Here is an 18,652-nt window from a genome sequence, read left to right on the forward strand (position 1 = left end):
GGAAGTTGCGGTGCCCTCTGCGTCCTTCCGCCCGTTAAGACGAGAGGATACAGAGGAAACGTGTAAGGACACGTCCGCGGGAAAACGGAATTTGGGGAAGCGGATATCCCGGCGCCCCTCTGCCCGTTAGGTCACCATCGCAGGTAAACGGGAAAAGAGCTACGGCGGGGTGTGGGGACTTGCCTTCCGGTCACTTTCACTTCCGGCACTTTTCACTTAGTCACTTAGTCACTTTTCACTTCTATCCACTGGAGCTGGAGCTGGACTCTTCGGAGGCTCGGTGAAGACTGATTTTGTTTGCCTTTTCGGCTTGGATTTATAGCCTGCCCGGCTGCAGGTGCGCGAGTCGGTTTTGGTGGGGCACCTGCAGGTATAGTCGGGTCGGTTTGAGATGGTCTTAACCGGGTAGAGGCAGGTCGGTTACGGAGGGACACGGCTTGTATGGTTGGTTGCGTACCCTCGGGGGGTAACTTCGTTACAAAATGTCTTTTGTCACTTTTTGATCGAAACCAAAATAAACTGGTTGCTTCCAGTTAGCAAATAATCCTCGAGCCATTACTACTTGCATATAATTGTAAGGCAATGACCATGTCTTTTCTTGTGTTGTATTCTTCACTTCGTCGAACTGAAGCACCACAGTTTTTTCGAATTCAGTCATGTTCACACCGGCTAATTCAAGAAACATTAGAATGCTCTTACAAACTCCTTGGCTGATGTTTATATTTAGTGCCCAACGTCGTAATGTGGAGAGTCCGGGTAATGGATAATGCAGTTTGTTTTTTAAATAAAGATAGCACTTTTTGCTATAGTACCTTAAAGTGAACACAATTGTCATTTCCTCTTGGTTCCATTTTACCCACTTTCTTTTATTGCAAATAATCGCAATTTGATTTTTCGTAAAAACTGTTTCCAATAGATCTATTGGTATTTGAGAACTTTTTACGCTACTTTTAGTGTCTTGCTTATTATTCCGATATTTACTTTTGTAATATTTAAGCTTATCGTTTATTAATTAAATTTTTCTCCTGTTTCCAAATTGTTTTTTTTATGTTTTTCTTTCAACTTATTGTAATCTTTTAGAAGGTTTAAATATTTAATTTAAAAATTTTCTTCTTCAGTTGAGGTGTTGGGAACACAAATAGGGGATGCACTAATAAATTTCTTGGTATGTATCTTTTTCTTCAATAGGTTTTCGAATTTCTTTTTTTTTGCCTCTTTATTATTCGCTCGGTCCTAGCTTCTGTTTCATCGCTTGATAATTTAGATCCGGGCAGATAGACTGGAGGAACTGCTGTTGTCTTCAGTTTTTTACGAAGAGTTAAGCCTGGATAACAATAAAATAATTATTTAAAAAGCTAAAGGTTAATGGTGTAAAATTTTATAAAATATTTTTCAAATTAAATATTTCACGTTTACAATACTATCAATGATATTATCAAGCCCATTATAATGTATATTTGTTTTCTAAAAAAATTAAAAAACAATTTCTTATTCATTAAAGCACATGAATTTTCTCGATAGGAAAGTAGTATCGAGCGATCAAGATAATTTTTAATCGAGTCATCCTTGAATGTGAAAACGTATGTCTGTAAAATGTCAAGTAAAATAACAAGTCGAAAGGCCGAAAGGTCGAATTGGCACGATCAAAAAGGCAATGATTTGGAATAACTAAATTTATAATTTACCTTCAAAATTAATAATAATAATTATTATTATTATTATTTTTATTATTAATAAATAATAATTAATAATAATAATAATCTTTATTAACCTTCAAAAATATACACACTCAGTATCTGGAAGGTAAGTCATTTCTACGATTACATAAATAATTACACAATATACAGGTATACTTCACAAAACACATTACATTAATGAGCCTACAAATTCATCAAATGAATAATATATATTTTCTGTCAAGAATTTTTTTAAGTATGTTACATAGTCTTTGTTATTCATTTTCTTAATATCAGAAGGCAAAGCGTCAAAAATTTTTGTACAATAATAATTGATGGCATTTCGTGATTTCTCGAATCGTGTGAAATCATTTAGGAGCAAGTGTTTATGTCGTGTATTATACAAGTGTGATAAGCAGTCATAACTGGTTGAATTCTTTTTAATATGAATGAGGCAAGTGTATTTATAAAGATTAGGAAAAGTCATGATTTTTAGTTTGGCAAAGCTATTGCGACATTTTCTGTATCGTAAACCACTCATTTGCGTACACACTTCCTTTGTAATGAGAAAAGTTTAGAAGTATGAGATGAATGACCCCACAACAAAATATAGCATAAGATAGAACGCATTGAAAATATGCAAAATACGCAGTCAATACTATTTTAATAGAAGAGTAGTTAGATAATTGTCTAATTAAATGAATTTGCTTAGAGAGCTTCTCGGCAACTTAAGATACATGTGGTTCCCAGGTTAACTTTGTGTCCAGCCACGCCCCAAGAAGTTTGACAGGTTCACAGTTTTCGCAAATATCTCTTAAGGAGAAAATTATTAATTGAGTTTTAGCATTGTTGATGCTCAGTTGGTTCGCCCCATTCCAATCTCGAACCCCGAGGTCGGTCAACTGTAACCATCATGTCTGTCATTACCTTGGCTTCAGGGTGACTGTCTGTCACAGTTGTATCAAGAATGTTTTGGAATTTAACCTATGGAGAGATCATTAATGTGAATTAAAAAAAGTGTTGGGTCTAATACTGATCTCTGAGGTTTAATAGGGAGTCTAGACGAATCCAAACCACTTTGGTTAGTATACTGGTTTCTATCATTTAAGTAGCTACTAATTAGTTGTATATCTACTATTATTATGAAAGTTGTAGGCTTTTAGTTTTTTGAGCAAAATCGAGTGCGAGATGCAATCAAATGCCTTCGTCAGGTCGTAACACGAGGCAAAAGTGTGATTTTTGCCCTCAAAACCATCAATTACCGTCTCGGTGAGGTTCAGAAGCGCATCAGTGGTACTCATATTGTTCCTGAAACCAAATTGACTTTTGCTAAAAAGATTATTACTCTCGAAAAAGACTGTGATTTGTTGTTTTAGGAGTTTTTCAAAAACTTTAGACAATACAGAGAGATCGGACGATAATTGGATGGGTTGTTCGCGTCACCCTTTTTGGGGATAGGTATTACCTTAGATAATTTAAGGCACTCGGGGAAAACTCGTTTATCAATACAATTATTTATTAATTTTGTAAGCGGTATGGTTATTAAGTTTTTAATGTTTTTTTTTATAATCTTGGTGTTAAGGTCATATGCATCTTTGCTATTGGTATTTTTTAATGAGTCAATCGCCAATCTTACTTCATTGAAGGTGGCATGTCTAAATTCAAAGCACTTTACATTCTTAATGGTTGTCCAGATGCTTGGGTCAGTGTCAGAGTTATTGTTTACTGATTGGCTAGTTAAAGTTTCAGCTATGTTAACAAAAAAAGTATTGAATGTGTCTGAGGGTATCTTAGTTACTATGATAGGTGGTGAAGAGTTCTTTTTAATAATATTCCAACATGCTTTGCTTTTGTTGCTAGCTTTTTGAATATAACTTTCATGAGCTTCAATTTTTGTTGATCTGGTGTTTTTTTTGTAATGTTTTTTAAATTTAATAAAGCTTTTTTTAGTTATCCAATTATTTTTCAGTAATTAGTATTATTATACGTCGGCGACTAATTCCAGCCCATTTTGCCGTTTTACCTTCCGACTTGTCATTTTATTTGACGTTTCACGGGCAGTTAGAGATGCGTTCTCGGATGCAGAGATGACTCGATTACAAATTATCTTGATCGCTCGATATAAATACCGTGCGATCAAAAAAAATATATATTAGAGTAGGCGGTGATCAAAGTCCTTCAGATGGCAATCCTGATTTTTGACATCAAATGTCAGTGGAAACCTTTACAAGTTTGCGTTTTATTCCTTTTGAGTGAAATAATGTTCACTTTAGAGCAGAAAATTTTTATTGGTGTACAAGAGGAAAACGGTGGATGGTCATTTTCACTTTCAGTTTGTGTGAAAATTTTCCAGCCCAGATTCCCAGCCAATGTGTTGCCAACTGTAGAATTTAATCGACGCCTGCTCTAATTAATTTTTTATTTGATCGCACGGGATTATACAATAAGTGAATTAAACCATTGTTTATTTGCGAGAAGAGTGTTTAAGACTTAATTAATTCTTCGAGCAAATAAACAGGTTTAATTCACGTATTGAATACCCAGATTTTTTCGATTTAAGGAGGTCACGTAGAAGATATCGTAATAATTCTTGTCTGGTATATTGGCACAATTATACTCTCTAATCAAGCCAAATTTTATCGCTATAGGTCAAGTGGTTTGTTTGAAATAGTTTTTACCATAACTTGTAGTTAAGTCAGACTTGCGATTTTTGTCATGAATTCCATAGGAGAAAATCAGTCACCAATAGATGGTACTGACCATCAATGTTTTCCCCATTTGAATAGTTTGCCGTTGATCTGCTAGATGTTTCCTTTACTAATTTTGGCGCGTAGCTTAGACGACAGCGCGGCGGGATTTTGACGAAATTTTGTGACAATTTAAAAGTTACATAACATTTTGTAAAAGTATTTTAAAATAATAATGCCAAAAGTAGAAATTTCTATTTTAGAAAATTTTCAATATATAGGTGCTCGCGACAGGCCTCTTAAAGAAGGCGAAGCGGTTTTTAAAGCAGGGCATATCATTTTGTGTGGAGTGAAAAACAGTGATACTAAAACTATTGTAAGCCTCTGCTTACAAACTAGTGCATTAAATTCACCCCCGCATGAAATAAATGTAAATATAAGTGAATGTGATGTGTGTACTCGTAAGTGGAAGTGTGTGTGTAGTTGTAAAGGTTGTAAAGCTGGACAGTCGGGTTTTTGTAAACATGTTGTAGCAACTTTAATATATATATAAATAGGTAAAATAACATTATACAATTAATAAAATTTAAATATACATGTAGGAATGAAGACTTAGAACTAGTTGGTTGTACCGATTTGACACAGGCATGGGGAAAAGAAAAAAAAAAGGAATTGCGGGGATGTACGAAAAAACTAGAATAAATGAGTTTTGGTGTCATAAACCAACGACAATGAAATGGACATCAGATCCTCAGATAGAGAAACGCAGTTTTGACCGCTTTGTTCTTTGTAAGTAACTAATAGTTCCCATGTACATACATACCTAACATTAGATATAAACGAATGTACTTAGATCCATCCTCACTTTTAGGTAATCCTTCATCTGCAATTTCTAAGTTTTTAGAAAGAACTACCAAGAGAGTAAAAAGTTGTTCAGAACCAGATAATAAACTCAGGTATTTGTTATTAATACTTACTTTCAAATAATATAATTCATAAAACTCATACAATTTATTAATTATGTTTTTTTTTATTTTGTTATTTGTTTTAGGAACATAGAAAAAAGAATCACAGAAGAATATATAACAAATGTAATCAAAAATGCAAATTGTTCTACATTTTTGGGTAATAATGAATGAGAAATATCAAAATTAAATTTAATGAATACAGTCAAAGATCTGTTGCTTGGAAAGAAGAACGTAAGTTAAGAGTTTGTTGTACTAGATACATTAAGCATTTTTATAAATTACTTTTAAAATGCGTTTTAGGTTCAAGATGTTATTCTATATATACTTATGCAAAGGACGACTGAGAACAAAATCCCTCAATTATTTCTTTCCCAAAGAGTTTATGTCAAAATACACTGAATATGGAATTATTAATGAACCAAATGCATTAGAATGCTACAGAAAAACTACTAAACATAAAATCGTAACTCCTGGTCTCATAGTATGCAAAAATTTCCTTTGGCTAGCGTACTCACCTGATGGGATTCTTATAATTGATGGAAAACCAAGTATTTTATTAGAAATTAAGGGTCCTTTTTCAGGTTTACTTAAATTTTATTTTTTTAATTACAACACCTATTATTGTCTTTAGGCAATGAAGTGGAAGCAAAAGATTTAGTGAACATGTGCGATTACCTGATTTGAAATGAAAACAATGCCTTGACTTTAAGGAAAAAACACAAAATTTACAGCCAAATACAGTTTGGAATGGCTTTACTAAATGTAAATGAAACACATTTAGTAATTTATTCAAAATTTTCAAACTCATTTTTACAAATTCTGGTAGATTTTGACGTTATATGCCAAAAATCTTTTAGAAACTGTTTGTAATAGATTTTTAGGTAATATGTTACATTTTTTTTGTTTAAATAAATGAATGCAAATTAGAAATTGTTTTATTAATCTTCAGAAAAATGTTCAATTACTCCAAATTTGTCATCAGCCATTATTGGGGAGATAAGTTTACGAGACATGCAATTACTTTAACTATGTCGTCTGCATAGGGTACCAAATACCAAGAAAGTTGATATTGTAAAATATGGAACATTTTCATTCTTTCTATTGATCTCTCAACATGTACTCGAGCCCTTGCAATATCAGCAGTTTTTTTCGCATCTAATTTTGAAAATTGGCTTTTTTTTCTTAAAAATGGTGGTCTTATTAATTTAAAAAAAAATTCTTCACATTCTTTTTCAATAAGCACGCCTTTATCAACCATAATTCCGTCATGGGGATCAAACTTATCTATTAGTTTTTCTTTATTAAAGATTGCCTTATCACTARTACGTCCACCGTAWCCAGAACTCACAAATGAAAYTAGCCCAGAAGGTGTTATTGCTATCAGATATTTTAATGTATGGGTGCTTTTATAATGAGAATACGTTAGTATTCTGCATTTTAAGCACTTGCATCGGTCTACTTTTATTTCAGTACAATCTACAACTGCTCTTGTATTACTATATTTCTCAAAACATTTTGGCAGATTTGCTATTATCTCTTCCTTTGTAGGCCAGTATATTAGAGGCTTCATTGATACTGACAACAGTGACAAAATCGAGTAAAAGTATCTACTTACAGATGACGTAAATAAATTAAAAAGGATAGCCAGACACGTAAACGGTAAATTTAGTCGAATTTTTATAAGTACAATAATCACTTTTAACATTAAATCGTTCACTTTTTTGTTATTAAAATTAGCTACTTCTTCAGCACTTTCAACAACAGCTCTTAAAATGGGAATACTGATAGCTTTTAATTTTTCATTATTGTTTACTAAAAGGTTTTCAAAACCAAAATCCGTTTGGGTGCTTTTGTCACTTTTTTCATTAATATCAATAAAACAATCAATCTCCATTTTTTCAATTTTGTCAGTAGATAAAGGCGGTATTGAGAAATTATTTAAATGATTAAAATTTGTTTCCAGATTTGAAGTGGTATTGGAACTGGTTGAGGTATTAGTCGAGATAATAGTTGAGGTAACACTGGAGGTAGTAGGTAGTCGAAGTAATAGTTGAGGTAGTAGTTAAGGTCTTAGTCGAGATAACTGTCGAGGAAGTAGAGTAACTTTCTTCTGAATTGAATTTTTGGCATCTTTTTTGGACGGATAATAAAGAACTGGAAATAAATTATTTGCTTATCTTCTTGTTTTTGTTAGGATTAAGTATTTCTTACGTTTTTTTGTTAGAATTGATGTTAGTTTTTGATGGTAAATTTTTTGAAGGAAATGTCGTTTTTTTTAATCTTTGTACTTTAACACTCTCGCCTTTCGCTGTATAAAATTAAATAAAGTTAAGAAATCGTATTTACTACCTAGTAAATTACATGAAGGTATAAAATCATTTAATGCAAAATGATCGCTGCAAACGTTTTGGTATTTTGTGACTTTCTTAATTTTTAAAAGTTTTTGCCACTTTTTACACAATTCGGGTCTTTTTATGGGAAAGTAATGCATGGAAATAGGCCCTCCCACATAGTTTTTACAATGAGGGACAGAGCAAAAACGCTTGCAGGTACTCATATCTCCATTGATTGTCAAATTGACAAAAATGAAAAACTGATATTGTCAAAATTTGTTTTCCCCATTTGGATATTTCCAAGCTGGACACCAGAGGTCAGCTACTTTGCTGATTTTCTCCTATTGCCGATCAGAGAATTTGCTTGAAATTTTGTATTGCCAACGAAAATTCGTGTAGTGTATATCTGAAAATTTTACAAAAAACCTTTGGGGACGCATGTACGTCAAAAACATAAGCATATGAGTGGTACAAAACATTTCATTTGAGCTGAAAAGAGGTTACCGACTTTTCTCGTTCTGGACGATCGTCAACAGCAAAAATGGTGGAAAATGTAACGAAAATCAAAGAAATGATGACTGTAAATCATCACTTAGGTTTAAGAGTAATGTTATTTAGCCGTTTACAAATGTTTCTAAAAAATATTGTCTGGAAAAGGGCAGATTTTCGGAAAAACAACTCTGGGACTTTGCATCATGACAGCGCACTTGCACACACAGCGACAACCCTGCACAAATTTTTGAATAAAAACTCAACAAATGTCATCAATCAAGCACCGTATTTAGCTAACATGGCCTTATATAACGTTTTCCCAAGCTTTTGTGAAGTAAAAACAGTTTAAATTTCATATAGATTTTCATCTTGGAACTCACGAAGCTGCGGAGTAGAGCAGCAGGTTGTGCACTTTTATAAATAGTTTATCAATTGCATCATTTTGTCCTAAATTTGAATTAAGAAAATGTTTTCCACATTTTTCAGTTGTTTTATTCATATCTATTCCTATACAAATACATACCTAAAAAACAGTTTTTTTTGTATACGCTCCCAAAACAGCTGTATTTTTTTCTAACTTTTTCAATGTGTGATTAGTCTTTTTGAGTTTCAAGGTATTTTTAGAAAAGAGGTTATACTCCCCCCTTCTTATTTACATCTTTTTTTAACTCTTAAAATTGTGCTTTTGTTTAAATTCTATTAGTCTACAACTGCTTTTATGCTACAGCCAAGGTGTGTATATTACTTTACCTTCACCAATATATAATAAGTCGTATAAAAATTGTACATTCCCAAAAGTACCGTGCGATCAATAAAAAAATTAGAGTAGGCAACACGTTGGCTGGGAATCTGGGCTGGAAATTTTCCACACAAATTGAAAGTGAAAATGACCATTCACCGTTTTCGGCTTATACAGCATTTTTGTAATAACTTGCAACATTAAAAAAATTCTGCTCTAAAGTGAACATTATTATAAAATGTAGTAAAAGCAAAAGCTTTTAAACTATAGTAAAAACTATAGTTTTGTCTCTTTCTTTCTCATAAAATATAAATTACGTCTATCTTTTACTTATACAAGTAGAAGCATTTACTTAATTTTATTCATACGGCTCATGATTTTACTCAAAATGAATAAAACGCAAACTTGTCAAAGTTTCCGCCGACAGTTGATGTCAAAAATCAGGATTGCCAGCTGAAGGACTAATCACCGCCTACTCTATTTTTTATTTCGATCGCACGGTATTTTGTTTATACCATTGTTGACTTGGCTTCGTTTTTACAAGAACCTCTATTATTTTTAGAAATTCACACAAACCAGAATAAAGTTCCAAAGTTGCAGGTTGTACGCACGGGAACCTATTATTTTTAAAACTTTGTTCTTTAATCTTTACTAAATTTAATCTTTAAAAAAAATGCAAGATTTGTTCCCGAACAATTTATTAATATCATATTTTACATTTAAAAACATAATTTTAGATACACTGTGTTACACATTATTACGAGTATAACTCCATGGTCGATACATGGTACATTATATTTGGAAACATTAAACATGCTTACAGGTACGTCATGTTTGAATTTTTTTTTTAATATTGCACTTTTCAAAAGTACAATACATGACAATAATTACTGTTATGTAGTTGATTACTTGAGTAAAACGTGTATGTAATTATTATCATGACAGGTTTTAGTTAAATAGATAATTAAATGTGACAGCAGGCGACACTGGGCTCAGTAATGGCGACTGTTGACACACCAAATTGTGTTACAACTAAAGCGTATAATTTCTATATTTCACGTAATAAATAGTTATTTCATTAAATACCGACTTACTGTAGTTAAAATATACAATAGATTTCGTTACATGCTTCAACTAGATATTTTATAAAATAACGTGTGACTGAAACTTATGTGATTCTCCATGTCATAATCTTCGTCCCTTTTAATTTTTTGTTTGAAATAACAAAACTATACTATACTTTCACTACCTCACATTGGTACTTTATGAAATAATTAGTTATTATATGAAATACGAATTATATGCTTTTACAATAACACATACATATTTAAAAAAATGTTTATAATGGAATTAACCTAATTTTGTGCGATTTAATTACGCGTTATCTTACAATAGTAAACGACCTTACAGTAAGAAGCGTTCAGTACTATCATTACATTAAATATACATCAGATTAATATTAAGTGAAGTGAGTGGAGTACAGTCACATACATTTAATATTAATTCAAGAAATTGTACAAATCTCTTATTCACAGCACCAATAAAAATACAACTTAGCAAGAATGGTCTTGCCCACTTGAAGACTTTATACATTAGAATTAGTGACTAGAAATATCCGGATTACCCTGTATTAAACACTCTAAATAATCAACAATTATTTAAATTGTATGTATCAAGTTAAAGCTTGATTTATACCATTCAGCTACCAGAATCAATGTCAAACATTTATAAATACTTAAACATATAATTTACGCAAGTACAGGTTTCGTATAAAATTAGTATATATAAATATTTTAGTATATCTACGATCGTATGAGTATTTTATTAGACTTGAACTGGATTTCTCCGACATTTAAGACTAGACGTCCTTAAGACTGCTTTCTGTTGCTATAAAGGAAAATCCTTAGTTTGTACGCAGGGAAGAATTCCTATTGGGCCATTTCCGACGTTGCAATTGTTGTTAATTTTCGGAAGATGCTCTTGAGAGCTGTTGAGCATATTGTTACTTATAGCAGGCGAGGTCTGCGTGCTGATATCTTTTGTTTCGGGCTTCACCTTTGACTCGCTTAAATCTATTAAACACAAAAATTACATATAAGTTAAGTTAAACCAAGTGTGCTGCAAAGAAAAAAATATTAAAAAGAAAATAAAATTTCATTACACCCTCGAGGCTGTTTCTTTCGATCAAATAACTCGGGAGTAATTTTTCAGCTCAGTTTTAATATACTGTTATTTAAAACTGCAAATTTAAAAACTGCAATATCTCAGATGGGAAAATGTGTTCTTTACCAAAATGGATTTAATGAGATTCACAAATGATTATTACTTCCCAATTTTTATTGAGCTACAAGTCTTTGTATTAGTATCAGTTGGGGTAGAAAGTAAAAAAAATGCTATTTTATTCAATATTAGATAATACGAGTAATTCCTAACCTTTTTGAGGTCGGAAAATTTAACTTTATATCCCTTGTTCGGAAAGTAATTTATTTAAGATTACTACGGTTGCAAGAATAACTAAATGTGATTGTGAATAAATTGTATACTATACAACCTTGACATTAGTGTATTATTTTCCCTTAGCCTTTTTACAATCTTGAGTACGCCTATCGATCTGAGCCTCGGGGTAATGACATTTCCCTGCTTGATGTTAATATACTATTTCATCAGTTCCTCGAAGTTGAGTTTGATCTTCGTAATAGTACATTGTTTGTTTTTAGTTTTTTTTTGTTATTTTATTTGTTATAGACAACTGCTTCCAGAAGGTACAAAAAAATGTGAAAAATATTATACTAAATTCGCGTTTTGATAATTTCCAGGTAATCGAATTTTTAAGTGAAGACACGTTTGTACTAAGCAAGAGGATAAATGGTGATTTGCTGCCTCCATCTTGGTATTTTTTATAAATTTTATTATAAACAGTTTTTTGTAGAAAAAAGTCAAACTACGGAAAAATTAACACATTTTCAAATGTGTAGTTAATATTTAATCTTATGTACAATTTTTTTCCGTTTTCAATTAACGGATTAGTTAAGAAGAAAACTAATTTCGAGCTGTTTTTCGTCTTTGAAACGAATAATAACTTGTTTCAATTTTAAATTGACTATGAAAAAAAAACTTATTATACAGGGTGCGCCAGAACTCTCGCCACAGAGAAAAATGTCAAATGCCAGAGGCAATAGGTCGCCAAAAAGTGGAGCCGAAGAAGTAATTTTTGCTTGCATAAGAAAGTTATTAGACTCTTAAATCCACCAATCCCAGAAGGGCACCTCAAGGTGTGACTGAAAAATTATAACCGTTGCTAGGTTACGAAAATAATACCAATTTGGCCAGAATTTAAAAAAATAGCTGGTCTACAGTAATTTTGCGTTTGACATTTATCGTGATGTGGGTGACATAACTTGCTAGTTTCCAGTATTTTTCTCGCTGAAGAGGTTGTACACGAGTATAATGAGACAGAATCGTTAATTATTATCAACAATTATCAAAAATTATTGAAACATTCTGGAAATTCCTGATGAACCGCGACTTCTCTAAAACTTCTTCACAGGTATTGTTCCTTCTCAACTTTTTCTTCGATCTGATACAAATTAACAAACCGATAAATGAATTTTAGAGCTTGAAAACTAGTGTATTATCCTTACGAAACAAAGAAGCAAGTGAGAGTGAGAGACCAGAAAAACATAAAGTAGGTACGCAAGTTTCCTTATTTACTTTAATGCAAAATTAACAGGAAAATGTACTTTTTATAAGAAATTGTGCTTAAATAAAACAGGTTACTGATTTTAATATCAAAATTGTAGTTTTACTCTCGTATTTAGGCATTTTTGCCCAGTAGAAATTCTAACCTCAAAATTTCAACAATTTATTGTTGTTTTCTTCCACTCACATGAGCTTACTAATAACCCCTTGGCTGTTTTTTCATTAAAAAATCCAGAAGAATGTTGCGATGATTGTATTTAGTACGAAAAGTTAGCATTTTTGCTAATGTTTTAATTCCGAGGGCATTTCAGCAACGCTTTTCGGTGAATTTGTGGGTTGGTCTTCTGGGGAATCATGTGGTCTGTCAATAATATCAACTAATTTCAACATAACGTGACTTCCTTTCTAAAAAGTACATTTTTCTGTTAATTTTGCATTAAAGTAAATAAAGAAACTTACGTACTTCTTTATGTTTTTCTGGTCTCTCACTTGCTTCTTTGTTTCATAAGGATAATGCACAAGTTTTCAAGCTCTAAAATTCATTTATCGGTTTGTTAATCTGTATCAGATCGAAGAAAAAGTTGAGAAGGAACAATACCTGTGAAGAAGTTTTAGAGAAGTCGGTTCATCAGGAGTTTCCCGAATGTTTCAAAATAATTTTTGATAATTGTTGTTAATAATTAACGATTCTGTCTCATTATACTCGTGTACAACCTCTTCAGCGAGAAAAATACTGGAAACTAGCAAGTTATGTCACCCACATCACGATAAATGTCAAACGCAAAATTACAGTAGACCAGCTATTTTTTAAAATTCTGGCCAAATTGGTATTATTTTCGTAACCTAGCAACCGATATAATTTTTCAATCACGCCTTGAGGTGCCTTTCTGGGATTGGTGGATTTAAGACTCGAATAACTTTCTTATGCAAGCAAAAATTACTTCTTCGGCTGCACTTTTTGGCAACCTATTGCCGCCGGCATTTGACATTTTTCTCTGGGGCGCGAGTTCTGGCGCACTCTGTATAATTCTTTAATCTGTAATTTTGCAGTACCTTGAATTAAATTTGTGATTTTGAAATGATGAAATGAAGTTGGCAAGATTAAAAAGAATGTCTCTGATTTATTTAGGGTTGCAGAAACACGGTGTATTTGGAGCAAAAATTCCATTGAATTGAAAAAAAAAACACGTTTACTTAAATTATTATAAGTTGGCAACAATAAATAACGAAAAGAAGGTGTACTCGTGAAAGGAAAACGCATTATTTTAGTAGTTTTTTTACTGGTTTTTAGTATTTTTTTTCTTAATTGTCAAAATCGAAAATGATTTTCGAATTTATCTAGCAACTTTTGAACGTTTTTTTGAGAAAATAGAGAACTTGAAACTTATTCAATCGTATTTCGTATTTTTGTGGTTGTCTAAGGGACGAATAATGTACTCGTATAAAATCGTCATTGATTTTTTTTCCATATTTTTACATCCAAAAATTCGTTAAATGGTGGAGAAACGTTTAATTAAAAAAAAAAAATGTAAATGGTAAATATGGTTTTCTAAACTAGAATTAGAATACTCGACGACGAATGATTTTCGAAATATCTGGCGATTTTTGATCAATTTATAGGAAATATTAAAGAAATGTAGTAATTGAAAATATTTGAATCGCACCAGATGACGTTTTCGTACTTGTGGTGGGGCTTATGAATAAAATTATTATTTTTTTAATAAATAAGGAGTGAATTTTTGTTTGCAGCATGTTTATTGTAAATGTACGGGGTTATTCACGGGAGGGTTATTTCTGAAATTTTTTTTGCCGCAACCAACATTACCAATATCAATAACTGTTAAATTAAATATGTTATTTCTTTTAAATTTGAAATCTAAGTAAGTTGGATAGATTCGCCAGAAATGTCAGATTGATAGATAACCTATATTTAATTAAAATTTAACAAATAAATTAACAAGTTAAGTTAGTGTAAAAGGTGTTTGAAGTGTCTACCATCGACTTCTAAACATGCGCCTAGTCGGTTGGTATTGTTGGTAAACGATAACAAAACATGTCGCATCGTTTGAGAGATGATTTTTTTGCTTTAATGTCAAAGAGACAAGACTAGTAACAGCTATTGTGGATTTAGTTATAATTATTTTCAAAATTTGAAATCAAAAAATTGTTGCAATATGTATAATGGGTTGCGGCAAAAACAAATTCAGAAATAACCCTCTCATGATTAACCCTGTACATTTTTAAATTGGATGGTCGAAAGATTTGTTATCAAAACCCCTCATATGTCAAAATATTATTATTATTATTTTTTATTTTAAACTACACAGCTACAAACCTTCATCTTTTTCTACTGGGGGTACATGTTTTTGGATTTGTTGCTTCTGATCACAAGTGGCTGCTGTTACCATCACTGCAGCCATCATACTACCAGAACCAGTGGTAGCCGAACTTTTATTGATAGCACTGTAACGCATTGGCATCATGCTTTGGCGGACGTTGCGTTCTGGTCTTATCAAAATAATGTAGAGCTAGAAAATACACAAGTGGTTTTAAGAAGTTGTTAACTAATCCAAAACAACAAGTCTTACCTTTGGTGAAAATAAACATGCTACAGTAACACTTGCAGACAAGCTTATGGTAACTGACATACTTGTTATTCTAAGTGCTACGTGATTGGCTGTTCCAAAGTATAGTGGTACAAATGCTAGCCAGATTACACAAGTTGTGTACATTGTAAAACCTGAAAAAACAAGTCACAAATTTATGATTTTACGTTAATAATTTTCTGTGTCCTAAAACTTCTTCGTTCAAATTCGGAAGAGCTCGAATTGTAATTTTAGAAATTAATTAAAACTCGCGCCCCAGACAAAAGTTTCAGATAAGATAAGATAGATACCAGGAATATGGAGAAAATGTTTAAAAAATTCTATCTGTCAAAAAAAATTGACTTTTGTTTTTTGACATTTGACATTTTTTTATGTCTATTTAATGATACTGATGATCTTGTACATGTTTTTTTTACAATTATTTAGAAAAGGTACAAAAATTTTGCCAATAAAAGCCACAAACAACATTAAACATTTTTTCCATGTTCCTGGTATTTTACCTTATATGGTATTTTCCTCTGGGGCGCGAGTTCTGGCGCACCCTGTATTTACACCATGATAATTTCCTCTAGGGAGCTAAATTTTTTTAACTATAGTCTTTGACAAAAGAAACTTGCATAGTAGGTCGCTATTAAAGAAACATTAAAAATGTTCCATAACTCATAAACGAAAAGATATTTTGAAAAAAATATTGTTAATTTATTGAGGAAACAATTACAACAAACAATTACATAAAAAAAACTGCACAAGCTAATTTACATCATGTAAAACTGACGCCTAATGACTGTAATGAATTACAAAAAGTGTCAACACCGTTAATTTTGTGTCAAGTTTGTCTCATGAAGTTAATAAAATAGTAAAATGAACGAAAAGTATAAAATTGATGTACCCTACATTTTTATCAAGTGTTTTCTTTGTCATAATAATATTTTAACCTTGCTATTTTAATTTGTAACAATCTATGAAAAACAGTGATAAAATGACGTTTATTTTACTGTCATTGTCCCGTTTTTTGTAAAATCAATTGTACATTTTTATAGTGAACGTGGAAAAAATATTTTAAAAAATCTATCTGTCAAAAATATTTGACATTTGATCTTTTTATGTCTGTTTAATGTTACCAATGATCTTGTATATGCTTTTCATAATTATTTAGTAAAGATAGAAAAACTTTTCCAATAAAAGCCAAATAATCATAATTACAATTTAGAATACAGCTTCTTTGCTTCTGCTTCTAAAAGCTTGCAGCAAAAAACATGGGAAATGATTTTTCCAAAAGAAATAAATAGGGTCAAAATGCAAAATTTACACTCCCATAATTTGGAAATTTTTATAGATAGAATTTTTTAACATATTTTCCATGTTCCTGGTATCTTATCTTACTTGGGGAGCGACTTCTGAAACACTGTAGAGTGAAAACAAATAATTATTATTACCTATGTGTTTGGATTCGTTGAAAGCTTCTGGAATTTTTCTCGTCAACACCGCGTATACGGTACAGATGACGATGAGGAAGATCGGGTAGGTGAAAGCAATCATATAGGAGGCATCGATGTAAGAGGAGCACACCAGAAGGTTATCCTCTCTAGTGGGGTAGTGATGTATGGCTCGAGCTGGCGAAATCACCATCCACACGCCATTTATGAGAACCTGCAAGAGACAGTCGACAAAGAGAGCGTAATTTTAAATGTAAGTGCTTTTAGTTACCTGGACTCCAACCAGTCCGGAACAGATGATCAGTTGGGATCTGGGTGATATAAAGCTTGGCCTTTTTGCCGAATGCTTTCCAGCATTGAAAATACGAGAAATGCGGTTGGTTTTTGTTAGAAGTGCGGCGTATACCACCGTAAAACAAAATCCAGCACCAAATCTGAAATCGGTGGCTAAGATTATTGCATAGTTCTAAGGGTTTTGGATTTAATGCAATTGTTGAAATCATTAAATTTATCAAATTTTCGAATATTCTTAAATAAAAATAATAACATACTAGAATGAGAAACACTCTAATTAATCAAAGACACTTAAAAAACAAATATTTCTGTAACCTAAAAGTCGAAAATGTTATAAAGAAGCTAACGTTTAGAAAATGCAAATTTCACAATTTCTAAGCAACAAAATTGATTTTATTGTCAGCAAGTAATGAAGAATTGATACCCAGAATGTGCGACTAAAATGTTCAAAGATTTCAGGGGATGTTCCTATAGACTTTTTTCTGGAAATACTTCCTAAAGTCGAATTTATGATAAATAAACTCACTGCGGGGCAGGATTGGGTAGCAATGTATTATTACATTACTACTTAATTTGCTACGTGTCGCAAATACATTTACTACATGCTTGTTTTTGCTTGTTTTGTTCCATTTGCTACATGTTACAATAAAAACTTCTATTCAAATAAACAACTTTATTAAAAAATGTAAACATAAGAGCAAATTTCAAAAAAAATGTATCAACTTGAAAAACAATGTACAGAGTGATTTTTTAAAAACGAGCCATTGTAAAAATCAAAGAAAAACTAAAAATCTCAAGACAGAGACTATTTACTTCAATTTCTGGAAGAAATGTTGATTCTTGACTTCCTCTCTTAAAAGCAGATAAAATCATCTTCGAAACTCTTTGTAAGTTTTATTAATATTTCTATAATTATTATTATCACCGGAAATGACCACACAATTGACACTTTGCACCTATAAGCGCTCATTGTCCAACCAACACTTTACAAAAAGTAGTTTTTCGTAAAGGTTGTGGGCTTTTTGACTGTGGTCCAAAGTATTTCTATCCGTTGCTATTGCACAAATTATTATTCGTGATACGTTTTAACAATTTAATCGGTAAAGTCTGTTTAACATGTGTTTGACCAATGACAGCAATTTGATACTTTTGTTACATTTACGACGTCCCAAATGTAGCAACTGTAGTAAATGAGATATATTATCGAAAAACTTACGTTTACGCATACCTGCTGCGGGGTTGTTTTCCGGAATTAATATCAGTGCACGGTTTAAGGAAACTTATTTTTTGAAAGTAGTGCGTCATGCAAAAGTAACACAAGCGACATTTTTTAAAGAAAATTAATCAACAAATTTGAAATTTGAGGAATTTTTTTTTTAAAAACGTTTTCCAAAACAAAATTTTTCGCCTTAGACCTTCCTTGGGAAGCATTTGCTGATCTACAGATGTCCAAAGGAACTTTGTTTTTCTATATTGACATAAGGAATCACCCTCCGAATTTTTTTGTGTATACAAATTTGTAAAAAATGATTTAAAAAATATCCACGAAAAAATAACAAATAAATCTATTAAAGATATTAAGGAAATCTCCCCACTCCATGATAGAAACTGAATTATACCTACCGAGATTGATCATTTTTAATTTTAATCCTTTATTTCAATTTTTGATCGGTATTTTGAAGAATGAGCAGTCGAAAAAATCATAAATATAACATTGGAGGA

At 31.8% G+C, this 18,652-nt stretch overlaps 1 protein-coding gene and 1 long non-coding RNA gene across 5 annotated transcripts in view; one reads left to right on the forward strand and one right to left on the reverse strand.

Annotated features, from left to right (window-relative positions):
• Positions 1–1,649: 1,649 nt before the first annotated feature.
• Positions 1,650–3,391, forward strand: LOC123015490. The gene is made up of 3 exons (XR_006413387.1): positions 1,650–1,803; positions 2,389–2,466; positions 2,521–3,391. It is a non-coding gene; the product is annotated as an uncharacterized LOC123015490 (long non-coding RNA).
• A 6,216-nt stretch (positions 3,392–9,607) lies between these two features.
• The window catches only part of LOC123012181 (metabotropic glutamate receptor 2), a 390,426-nt gene continuing 381,381 nt past the window's right edge, over positions 9,608–18,652 (reverse strand). For all 4 annotated transcript variants that reach the window (XM_044410042.1, XM_044410034.1, XM_044410050.1 and 1 more), the window contains 5 exons: positions 16,908–17,070; positions 16,637–16,850; positions 15,183–15,334; positions 14,930–15,122; positions 9,608–10,967 (listed from right to left, as the gene is read on the reverse strand). In XM_044410042.1, the coding sequence (XP_044265977.1) occupies positions 10,783–10,967; positions 14,930–15,122; positions 15,183–15,334; positions 16,637–16,850; positions 16,908–17,070 (907 nt within the window). In that variant the 3' untranslated portion in view covers positions 9,608–10,782. The remainder of the gene's footprint in view (positions 10,968–14,929; positions 15,123–15,182; positions 15,335–16,636; positions 16,851–16,907; positions 17,071–18,652) is intronic.

Source organism: Tribolium madens, unplaced genomic scaffold (genome assembly GCF_015345945.1).
Source record: "Tribolium madens isolate multiple individuals breed KSU strain unplaced genomic scaffold, Tmad_KSU_1.1 Scaffold_19;HRSCAF=116;Tcas5.2_LG9, whole genome shotgun sequence".
NCBI lineage: Eukaryota > Metazoa > Arthropoda > Insecta > Coleoptera > Tenebrionidae > Tribolium > Tribolium madens.